General features: G+C 43.0%; 1 protein-coding gene across 1 annotated transcript in view; it reads right to left on the bottom strand.

Moving 5' to 3' along the window:
* Window positions 1-12,496, bottom strand: part of APOOL (apolipoprotein O like) — a 274,241-nt gene that overhangs the window by 193,489 nt on the left and 68,256 nt on the right. Inside the window, exon 4 of the mRNA XM_069212627.1 lies at window positions 1,043-1,097. Coding sequence (XP_069068728.1) covers window positions 1,043-1,097 — 55 coding nt within the window. The remainder of the gene's footprint in view (window positions 1-1,042; window positions 1,098-12,496) is intronic.

Below are 12,496 nucleotides of genomic sequence, written 5' to 3'. Positions count from 1 at the left end.
CCTCGCCCTTCGGCTCATAAAATATCCAATAGGTTCACTGACTTGGCACTGATTCTTGCAAAGAGAGAGATAACCTCGCATTGGAAATACCCGGGTGGCCCACAAGTGAATAGATGGCAGGGTGCACTGGAGAAATGGGCTGAAACCGAGGGTACGGTGCTATTGAAAGAAGCACTACAGGGACAAAGACCCAGAGACAATGCCACACAATGGGATTCGATGCTGGAAAACCTAAAGACCATGGAAGCTCCCACTTCAGAGGATGACACTTCTGCTACAGACTCCGATCCCGAGCAGATAACCACAACTACCACATAAAATGCCATGGAACTGCAAATCGCCTCCTGGCTACAGAGAACTGTCGTAACAAGACCTTTTATTTTTTTGCTATACTAAGTGCACGACGGTGGGGAGGGAGGTCTGAGCATTTCGTTGGGGACTACTTTGTAATTCAATTGATACATGTTATAAACCTTTTATAAATGCAATAAAATATATTTAAAAAAAGAAAGAAAGAAGAAGAAAATGTAAGGGCAGGAAAGAGGAGAGGTGAGAAGGTGAGCGTCTGAAGAGTACAATCAAGCTACTGTAAGAATTTCCATAAGATCAACAGAGGATCACAGAAGATAACTTCACAGGGGAAGTAGGCAGGCACCAGTAGATAACAGGAAAAGCAAAGGATTGTGGATGGTGAAGTGATATATAGCAATAGGCAAAGGAGGAAAAAGAAGTAAGTGCTACAAACTGGATTGAATCCAAGAAGGATGGTAGAGGATATGAGTTCCAATGCATATTTTCTTGTGACAAGGGCTATACAAAAAAACAAAACAATGGAATGAAAGAGCAAAAGGAATGCAAATATGGGTCACTTGTGATTTAGTGAAGCACAGCTAGCTGAAACAGACACAGGTAAATACATTGGTCAATAAAGAAAGCACTCTTTTTGCTTTGAAAACAAATGGAGAAAAAACACCAATGGTACAATTATTTTTTCATAATCATTTAACATTCCTTAATTCCAATCAACATCCCGGTTGCTTACCTTTCCCAAATTGAATGGTCCTACATATCCCATTTTCAATTGAAAGATAAGCTCTCTAAACAAAAAAACAAAAATTGAATACTTGAAAAAATATATACTTGGGGAAGGGGATTAGGAAACAATCAGTACAGCACACCTTTCAAAGGTTATGCATTTCTTAAAATATTTTAAGAATCACACAACAATAGAATACTGTAAAATAGCTCAAATGTTACTTTTTCATGCAGAACATAAAACATTCAACATGTGTGATTTGCAGAACTCTCTCCAAATAGCAACACAAGAAATGGAGACTATCCAGAGGAAAGCTAAGAAGAGCCTGGATAGCTCTGAAAATAGTATAAATTAATGACAACTTTGTTACTTCTAATCCGCAAGCTCTTATCCATTGTTCACCTGTGACTACTAGCAAACTAGTGGCAAGACTATAAGCTAATTCTGTAGTTGTTCAACAGAGCTTTGAACGCCTAAAACAAGAACAGGCACTCTTCTTTATGAGCATTCACACTTCTTGTCAATTTAGTTCTTAATAAAAGTATACCATTGGGGGCTTTTGGCCTGTGTCCTGGGTTGGCAGGAAATGTTCATAACTGAAGAGAGCCTGCAAGCAAAGTGTAATGGAATAGCCATACAAGTATGTTTGTTCTAATATACGTTCGGGCTGTCTTCTATGATCAACCTATGAACAGATCCACCCTTAACAGAAAACAGACAGGAAGGAGGACAATGCAGTATTGCACAAGTTGGACCTAAGGAAGCATGTTTCAGAGATCTTCTTGGCTAATTTGTGTAGCACTCTGGGAGTAAGCCTCAAGTCAGCAGTAGATAAAGAATGTAAGTGGAGTGGACCACTTTGCCACCCTGCATATTTTTCAAACACATACATGCCTCGTAAATGGTGACAAAGCTGCTGTGATAAGTGCAGGGAATTATTTATGTGGAGATGATGATTCTGTTTGCAGGTTAGCTGGCATCACTGCCTCCAAGTTCACAAAAACTGCAGAGCTGTGGCTCTGTGCAAATACATAAGGTGAGCTTCACACTAAGTTTGTACAACGTGGGTTCAGCTAATGAGAAGTGTGGTCACAGAGAAAGTGAGAAGAATATTTCCTCATACAAGTGACAGTTAACACCTCAGGAAAAAAAGTAGGATAAGTACTGAGACCCACAGGGGTTTTGTGAAGGTTTGTAGCACCCTATATTATAGTGTTTCTGATGAATAGTAAAATTATCCAATAGCTGTTTCGCCAAAGGTTGTTTTTTTATGAAGATGAATCCTTAGCACACTCAAGTTATGGAATTGCCACTGACATATGTTTCCCTTCGACTCCTTGAGCTTTCTTAAGGCTGTTGTAAATAATTTTTGGACATTGATGGACTTCAAAAGGGGAAGGGGTGGGAAAAAATAAAGAACAAATAATAAAAATGAGTGTAAAGCAAATTACATTTTAAATCATTATGACCTACAAAACGTACTTTCTGAGATCCATGCGCAGGATCTCCAATAGGGGGACCGTCCATATAGTTACTTAAGGACAATTCCCTTGCAACAGTAAGACCAACATTTTATTGCAGGCTAGCCAAGTGAAGTTAAACGATCTCTACTGGTATCAGTTGATGAAAAGTTGTGCAAGGTATCAATAGATAATTTTAACAGGCATAAATTAAAGTATATTAATGCTTATTACTTCAAGTCAATAACAATAAGAACAGCAGCAGGTGTTGTACTATGCTAGTGTATCAGTATATGCCACTGATAATCTTTTCAGCACATTACATTTGGAAAAACTGTGAGCCTAGTGGCTATAGTGAGGCCCTTCCTCTTAAATTATTGAGGTAAAGTTTGCTGAGTGAGCATGCTTGACTCTGGTAATGCAAGGTCGTTTTCGTACTCAGCAATATAAGTATTTAAAGAACTTCGGTAGTATAAAGAATTTTGTAAAGGGAATGAAAAGAAAAAGAAAAATGACCAAAGAAAGGTCATAGTCTAGTCCACTGTGACCAATGTTCTCTGCTTAGGAAGGGGAAAAAGACAAACGTCTGTGCAGTTATCAGGAACCGCGTTGATCTAGGAAATATTGTGTAGAGCATTAAAATTACAATTGGTTAAAAATGTACAATGGCCATACTGAGGCCTGTATAAGGAGTTCAATAGAAATATATAAGGTGGCACAGATGCTTGTGTGTTTAGTGGAGACTGTGCCTTGAAGGCACAGAGAAATTGTATGAATAGTTCAGCGAGGGCAGTTACTGAAAATCACAAAAAGGAACAACATACCAGTTCAGGTGTTTACATTAAGGCTAAACATGAGTGTATACAGGAGTTTTATGGATAAAAGCTGAATTCAACCAAGCAAGTTGTGGATATTTTGAACATTCATATGAAAAACTACAAAAGTGCAAAAGAGCTTTCCCAAAATCGTCATTGTTCAACAATTAGTACGGAGGCATACCACTTCCAGCAAACTATTAGCCCGTCTTTAAACAAATACCTATGCAGCAACAAGAAAATTGTCAGATCCAGCCTGAACACAGTCTATGGACTCAATCCTATGCAAAAGTTGTAGGAAGTTGGCTCTGTATGTGCTATTTCAAAGTAAGGAATAGCATGCACAGAGTCCAAGGGTTCCCCTTAGAGGTAAAATAGTGGTAAAAATAGATAATACTAATGCTCTATTTTGTGGTAGTGTGGTCGAGCAGTAGGCTTATCCAAGGAGTAGTGTTAAGCATTTGTTGTACATACACATAGACAATAAATGAGGTACACACACTCAGAGACAAATCCAGCCAATAGGTTTTGTTATAGAAAAATATCTTTTCTTAGTTTATTTTAAGAACCACAGGTTCAAATTTAACATGTAATATCTTGTTTGAAAGGTATTGCAGGTAAGTACATTAGGAACTTTGAATCATTTCAATAGCATGTATACTTTTCAAGTTATTGACAAATAGCTACTTTAAAAGTGGACACAGTGCAATTTTCACAGTTCCTGGGGGAGGTAAGTTTTTGTTAGTTTTACCAGGTAAGTAAGACACTTACAGGGTTCAGTTCTTGGTCCAAGGTAGCCCACCGTTGGGGGTTCAGAGCAACCCCAAAGTCACCACACCAGCAGCTCAGGGCCGGTCAGGTGCAGAGTTCAAAGTGGTGCCCAAAACGCATAGGCTAGAATGGAGAGAAGGGGGTGCCCCGGTTCCGGTCTGCTTGCAGGTAAGTACCCGCGTCTTCGGAGGGCAGACCAGGGGGGTTTTGTAGGGCACCGGGGGGGACACAAACCCACACAGAAATTTCACCCTCAGCGGCGCGGTGGCGGCCGGGTGCAGTGTAGAAACAAGCGTCGGGTTTGCAATGTTAGTCTATGAGAGATCAACGGATCTCTTCAGCGCTGCAGGCAGGCAAGGGGGGGCTTCCTCGGGGAAACCTCCACTTGGGCAAGGGAGAGGGACTCCTGGGGGTCACTTCTCCAGTGAAAGTCCGGTCCTTCAGGTCCTGGGGGCTGCGGGTGCAGGGTCTTTTCCAGGCGTCGGGACTTAGGTTTCAGAGAGTCGCGGTCAGGGGAAGCCTCGGGATTCCCTCTGCAGGCGGCGCTGTGGGGGCTCAGGGGGGACAGGTTTTGGTACTCACAGTCGGAGAGTAGTCCGGGGGTCCTCCCTGAGGTGTTGGTTCTCCACCAGCCGAGTCGGGGTCGCCGGGTGCAGTGTTGCAAGTCTCACGCTTCTTGCGGGGAGTTGCAGGGGTCTTTAAAGCTGCTCCTTGAAACAAAGTTGCAGTCTTTTTGGAGCAGGTCCGCTGTCCTCGGGAGTTTCTGGTCGTCGTCGAAGCAGGGCAGTCCTCAGAGGATTCAGAGGTCGCTGGTCCCTTTGGAAGGCGTCGCTGGAGCAGAGTTCTTTGGAAGGCAGGAGACAGGCCGGTGAGTTTCTGGAGCCAAGGCAGTTGTTGTCTTCTGGTCTTCCTCTGCAGGGGTTTTCAGCTGGGCAGTCCTTCTTCTTGTTGTCGCAGGAATCTCATTTTCTAGGGTTCAGGGTAGCCCTTAAATACTAAATTTAAGGGCGTGTTTAGGTCTGGGGGGTTAGTAGCCAATGGCTACTAGCCCTGAGGGTGGGTACACCCTCTTTGTGTCTCCTCCCAAGGGGAGGGGGTCACAATCCTAACCCTATTGGGGGAATCCTCCATCTGCAAGATGGAGGATTTCTAAAAGTTAGAGTCACCTCAGCTCAGGACACCTTAGGGGCTGTCCTGACTGGCCAGTGACGACTCCTTGTTATTCTCATTATTTTCTCCGGCCTTGCCGCCAAAAGTGGGGGCCGGGCCGGAGGGGGCGGGCAACTCCACTAGCTGGAGTGTCCTGCGGTGCTGTGACAAAGGGGTGAGCCTTTGAGGCTCACCGCCAGGTGTTACAGCTCCTGCCTGGGGGAGGTGTTAGCATCTCCACCCAGTGCAGGCTTTGTTACTGGCCTCAGAGTGACAAAGGCACTCTCCCCATGGGGCCAGCAACATGTCTCTAGTGTGGCAGGCTGCTGGAACTAGTCAGCCTACACAGATAGTCGGTTAAGTTTCAGGGGGCACCTCTAAGGTGCCCTCTGGGGTGTATTTTGCAATAAAATGTACACTGGCATCAGTGTGCATTTATTGTGCTGAGAAGTTTGATACCAAACTTCCCAGTTTTCAGTGTAGCCATTATGGTGCTGTGGAGTTCGTGTTTGACAAACTCCCAGACCATATACTCTTATGGCTACCCTGCACTTACAATGTCTAAGGTTTTGTTTAGACACTGTAGGGGTACCATGCTCATGCACTGGTACCCTCACCTATGGTATAGTGCACCCTGCCTTAGGGCTGTAAGGCCTGCTAGAGGGGTGACTGACCTATACTTGCATAGGCAGTGAGAGGCTGGCATGGCACCCTGAGGGGAGTGCCATGTCGACTTACTCGTTTTGTTCTCACTAGCACACACAAGCTGGCAAGCAGTGTGTCTGTGCTGAGTGAGAGGTCTCCAGGGTGGCATAAGACATGCTGCAGCCCTTAGAGACCTTCCTTGGCATCAGGGCCCTTGGTACTAGAAGTACCAGTTACAAGGGACTTATCTGGATGCCAGGGTCTGCCAATTGTGGATACAAAAGTACAGGTTAGGGAAAGAACACTGGTGCTGGGGCCTGGTTAGCAGGCCTCAGCACACTTTCAATTGTAAACATAGCATCAGCAAAGGCAAAAAGTCAGGGGGCAACCATGCCAAGGAGGCATTTCCTTACAAAAGTCCTCAGAATCACTTTGTTGGAACACAGGGTATGGTTTAGTAGCTCACTAATCCATCTGCCTGAACCTATGAAGACCAAGAAGCAAACTTTCAAAAAAGGTGCTTCATATAACCAGAAGGCACACTTTTGAAGTATTTGTACATCAATTAGTCCAGAACACGGGCTGACAACCCTTGCAGCCATGGGAGAATGACCCATTTATAGGGGCGCACAAGACTATCAGTTTAAATTTGGTAACTACATCTGTGAAGACAAAGGATTGTCCTGACTTGTTTCCATGAGGCAGGACTAGTGGGTGCCACCTGCATGCCTAATTCACTCAAAGGGACCCCTTTCTTTGCAAATGTATTACCTCATCCTCTGAGGTGCTGGTAAAATATTGATGTTTCTGCAACTGGATTTTGGTTGCAAAATATCAGTACATCAGATAGCGATTCAGTATTTGGAAGGGATGCCTACAACATGCACTTTACAGAATCAGTATCCTTTCACAATCCCACTTTAGCAGAGGCAAAAACATTTCCAGTTTCTAAAAATAAATAAGAAAATAAAAAAAATGGTACTTTATAGTTTTCAAATGTTCAAATTGGAGCATGTGTGACCATTAAAATGCTTAGCAAATCTAGGACTTAGGTACTCAAGTTGAGTCAGGGTAGGGAGATGGACGATACACATTCTAAATCTGGTGGAAAGGTATGCTCCCTTGTCAAAAGGATGCAGGAGGTCTAAAAAACAGATATGGGGAATACAGCTGGGGCCCCCAAACTGACAGAGCACTGGGAGTGTGCCTGATTGTCTGCAACACCCTCGGAGTGAAAGAGGTGGAGGATGAGGCATACTTGTCAATTCTCCTCAGTAAACCAAAGTAAGTCCATCGCCAAGGGCCAGAACACTTGTTCACATAGGGCACAATTTGTTCATGCCACGTTTTGGTACATTGCAAACCAGTTGATATTTGGGCATCCTGAAACCTCAAATACTGGGGTCAGGAAGCCCCATGTCAGCACAGATAATCTTTTAGAACGATTGAATTTGATTGCAACTTTTGTGAATTCATTATTGTCGTTCGCAGAAGTGGAGAAGCACAACCTAGTTGGGAAAACTGGGATCATGGGTCAGAATAATCACTGCTTCTCTATGAGAAATGTAAACTATGGACTGCAGTGCAGATGAATTCACGATGAGATAGATCTTGAGAAATGTAGGGGGCGTTATTCATCATGAGTAATTTTAGGGCATACATTATGTTGCAAGCTAAATGGGTGGCTAAAGACGAGATCCTGGTGCCAACATCTAACTTTTATTGCGCCTGTTCATCTTCAATACCATTTACCCCTATTGCACAAGCAGATGATACCTGTAACAGTCTGACACTTCACACAGCATCTTGAATAAAGGTATAAAAATGCCTCCCTGAAAATTGCTTAAGCAACACACCCTTATGCAGTCAATTAAACAATCAGCAGTTATATAAATCACAGTGGTGTGCAATACTGCTGTGAATTGTTTAATTTTTTTTCAAACATTCTGTCTTGAGTGCAACATTCGAGAATGCACAAAGGAGACTCCAGAGGGCTTCATCAAAAACAATCTGTCCCCACATAGTTGTGCTTTTTCTCCAGTTTTTGCAAAAACACGTAATATTTTCTCTTGAGCAGCCCACCTATTGGAACACTTGAGGGGTCCACTATGGTACTGCCTGATTTCCCATTTAGCAGCGTCTATCGACCTCTTCTGTCTCGTGGCATGGCTTGAATATTGTCTACTCATATCCATCCTGCAGAAGCGGTTATAAAAATATGGCTTCTTTACCCACTATGGATTTTATCGACCAATGTGGGTAGAGTAGTTCACAAAAGGTTTGTTGTTGTCTGCCAGAAGTTAAATTTTATTCTTGTGAACTTGAAAAGGACATCTTGCAAGGCAAACTTAACACTCTTGGACTTCCAAAAATGTTGATGTGAAGCTTGGCTTTTTCCTGGGCCAAAATTTTATTTATTAAAAGGCCCTCAAGACTGCGACCCAAACTAAATTTTGAACAGTCTGATTCCAACAACCTAAACAATGTAGGTGTTTGGAAACTCTGAGCCTGATTTAGCTCTGGGGGGAAATCGGTCTCGCCATCAGTTTTCCATCTGATAACCTGTCTGCCGACTAGGTGGTCCACCTGCTCTCTTTAGATGCTGGCGGGACCATAAACTAAAGTCTGTGAGCAAACCGCTGTCACCACCAGTTTTCTTTTACCAGTTCTTTTTTACACCCACGTCAACAGCGCCATAGGGAAAAACGGCTGGCGACGGCTTTTACCACCAGGCCAATAAAAATGTGCCTTCCTGCAGAAGCAACTGTGGCGGCTAAACCTCCACACCCGAGTTGGCGAATTGGAAGGGATAAAAGGACGAAACTTACCATTTTCTCTTTTGTTCACTTTATTTGCTGCCATAGACCCGATCACACAAGTCTTGCCTTTGCTGCTGATACTGGACATCGACACAAATCAACACCATTGTCGCCAGAACTGAAGGTAAGTGACTGTTTTACTTGTTACCATGGGAACTGTCTGTGTACATTAGCTCTGGACTCGTGCATGTTAATAAATACTTGCAAGCTACAGTACAATGATGTACATTGCATATGTCTGTAATGTGGTAGTTTTAAAAACTTAAAGAAACACAACTCTACATATCATTAACACTCACCAATCCGGTACGAACTGCCTTCATGCCAATGGACACCTACACAAAAGGTTACATTTCTCCCTAATTCTAAATGTGTCCATACAGGTGTGTGTAATCATTTCCCCTAAACTACCATATCATATACATAAAGAGTGCACATCATTGTAACTACATGAATCCAATACAGTGTAGCAATTGCACTACACAATGCAACAAGTGGGTTTACACAAAATGTACAACCAATGGCACCTCTAATCTTCAAACAAATCATAGATGTAATAATGTCACATTCCCCCTTGTTTTGTGCAATTTCTGTTAAGCATCAGATTTCATTTAACTCAAAAGTGTTTAATACCATGTATAATGCATATGTGTTTATTATTAACACTTATTTTAAAATAAACACACCTGCATTCACAAGCTACAAAAACATGCATGTTTAATCTTGGCGTAAGTGTCCAGTATAATGATGAATGAAAATTAACATGTCCATCACAAATGTCCACCACTAATTTATGCACCATATACATTTGTCAAAAGTAAAAACTGTGTTTGTCACAGAAATTAAAATAATTTCATGTTACACACATTCGCATCAATAACATTCTCAGGAATCAATTACTAATAATTTTAAAATAATGCCAGGATAAAATTTGTGAAAATAAATTAAATGTAATCAAAGAAAGAGATACGTCTCTCATTAGTAAATCAAATACATTTTTAAAAAGGAATTGTCCATAGTGTCTATGAATAAACCTGGGTGCTTTAAGCCCAGAACTTGCCTCCTAAGTACACTGCCTAGTTCAACCTTCTCAGTAAGGGGCATATAGTGGCCAAAGCAGGCACCTCAATGATGTTTCTTGGTATAGGTGGGTTTGGATTTTTTTGGGGTCAGGGCCAAGTATTCAGCGAAGGTGGGTGGAGTAGAAGAGGTATAAGGGGTGGGAGAGGATGGGGTTTGGGAGGTAGAGGGAGCTGGAATGGGTTTTGTGTGTCTGTGTGTTGTGTAGGTGCATGAGGGACATGTTTGCGTGTGTGTGTGTCTTGGAAGATGTGTGGTGTTCAACTGAGTGGATGAATTTGCGTGTGGTGGGTGTCGGGGTTGTGTGTGCTTTTCTGGGAGTGTGTATATTTGGATGTGTGTAGTTTTGTAGGTGTACTGTATTCAGGTGATTTTAAGTGTGTGCGTCTGGTTGGTGTTGTTTTGCATGTAGGTGTGTGAGACTGCAGGTTTGGAAGAATGTAATGTAGATGTGGATGTTGTGGTGCTTGTGGGTGTGCTGGTGGTTGTAGGTGTGTGGGTGGTGGAGGAGGTACAGATGTCTGTGGTTGTGTGGGTTGTGTCTGTGGTGGTGGTTGTGTCTGAGGTGGTGGGTGTTGTGGTTGTGCCTGTGGAGGTGGGTGCTCTGGTGCCTGTGGGAGGAGTGTCAGTAGTATCTGTTGGATGTGTGTAGGCTTGTGTTTCTTGGTGTGTTTGTTTTTATGTGTGGGTGTGCTACTTTTGTCTGTTGGAGTGGGTGCATGCAAGGAAGTGAGTGTGCTTGGGATTAGGGTGGGAAGCGGGATTTGGGATTAGGAAGGGACAGAATTAGGGGCAAAAGTTGGGGGGCTGCGGCCAGTGCAGTGCTATCTTTGCAAGCAGCCTCTGTATGTCAGACATGGAACTATGAATATCATCCGGGAATGCAACCATCTGTTACACTTGGGAAATAAGCCCCTGGATGCCATTCACAGCAGCTGTCTGGCTTACAGAAATGCTGGTAAAAGGTCAATAGCCTCTTCACTGAGCGTAGCTAGGGAGACGGGGAGGTGCCTGTGACAAAGCAGCCTCCAGCTCTTTTAGTGGGGGTGGGATTGGCCAACTGGGGGGTGGAGGGAGACAGCAAGAGGTAGGGTGGAGATGGGAATGTGTGTGGCTGACAAGGATGCAGATGGGACTGGTCCTGTCGGGTCTGCCACCACTAGGGACTGGTCTTCTGTGGAGGCCTCTGAAGAAGATGTAGAGCTGGTGGACTGCGTGCCAGTCCCCTCACCCTCTGTGCCACTGTCTGTCTCTGATTTTTCTGCATCTGAAAGACAGCGGCCAGCTACTTCCCTGCCTTCATGGCCAATGTATTCTTAGCCTGCTTCTTGTGATGCTGAAATGACAAAGCCAACATTTAAGTATATCTGTGGAAATAAAACTTTTCATGAGGTTCATTAAGAAAACATTTCACACTTTTTTTTATCTCAGCTGTTGCAAGGTGTTAAAACTTAGGTATACTTCACCATTACCCCATGCATGTTGGGAACATACCATGGACCCATTTGCTCACAGTTCAGTAAATTACCATCATTTCTCCCATCTCATTTTAGATCACGTCTCTTAAGCACTTCAAATTTCTCAGAGAATTGTACATTACTTCTGAATGGGTCAGATAGGATGTTTTAATAGTTAATTCATGTCACAAAATTAAATATCAAGCAAGAAAGCTTTGTAATGTGTACATTGCCCATCTGCAGAAGTCTCTTTCGATGACCACCTTTCCTTCAATGTTGATTCATCATCTGGACTTAAAAAAGGACAAGAAAATATTGTTTGCGATACGGGTAACTCTGTCACCAATATATACACATTCCTGTCTGTTTCAATTAAGAATGATTGCCTTCTACATTCATCTTTATTGAAACAGACTGGCCTACATGCACATTTAGGAAGGAGTAAGGTTTCATGCCAATCTGCTACTGTAAACATGAACTGACTTGAATCTTGCAATGACATTTATTTTTTAATCAAATATCTTTGCTAAGAAATGTTGCCATTGTATTCATGTTCCTTGTCATTTTGGACCAAATGCTCAATATTGTTTGGTCAAAATAACACTCACCAATGTGAAGTCTGAAACATACATTGTATCATAAGTGCATTGTAACCCAAGTCACCTGTAAAAGGCCAACATTACCTACTCACAATTGTGATGGAGCATCACACCTCACAGAATCCTCAATTAGGGCCTGTGTAGTACAACCGTCCCTTATAACGGACAGAAACGAGCTACCTTTTGGCTCTTAGGCAGGCATGTGTTTGTTTAAAACCCTGCTTTGGTTGTGATAAGGAATCTAATAGCCTCCTTTAACACAAGTCAATATGCAAAGCACATCATACATCTTAATGCAAAACTTACAGCTTTAAGAAATTATCTTGTGCCTTGGACCTGTGTCAACCTTTAAGCTGATCCCATAAATCATTGCTGTAAGAAAAAATTGTTAAGTAACAATAAGAACTCAATAAACTAACTTACCCTCTTAATGCTGCTGTTGGGCTCTCAACTGCCCATCAAAGATTGGAAAGACAGGGTGTGGTGCACGCGCTTTCCCACGTTAGGAGGACAGGCCAAGCTGAACTTCAGTTGACTTGCGGGTCCAGCGTTGCATGTCCTCCCACCTCTTGTGACAGTGAATGCTGCGCCGCTTGTAGACCCCCAGGGTACGCACCTTCTTAGTGATGGCCTTCCATATCTCCTTCTTCAGATGGGTATAGGTA

The sequence above is a fragment of the Pleurodeles waltl genome, chromosome 2_1 (genome assembly GCF_031143425.1).
Source record: "Pleurodeles waltl isolate 20211129_DDA chromosome 2_1, aPleWal1.hap1.20221129, whole genome shotgun sequence".
Lineage (NCBI taxonomy): Eukaryota > Metazoa > Chordata > Amphibia > Caudata > Salamandridae > Pleurodeles > Pleurodeles waltl.
This window is presented reverse-complemented; position numbering and strand designations above follow the sequence as displayed.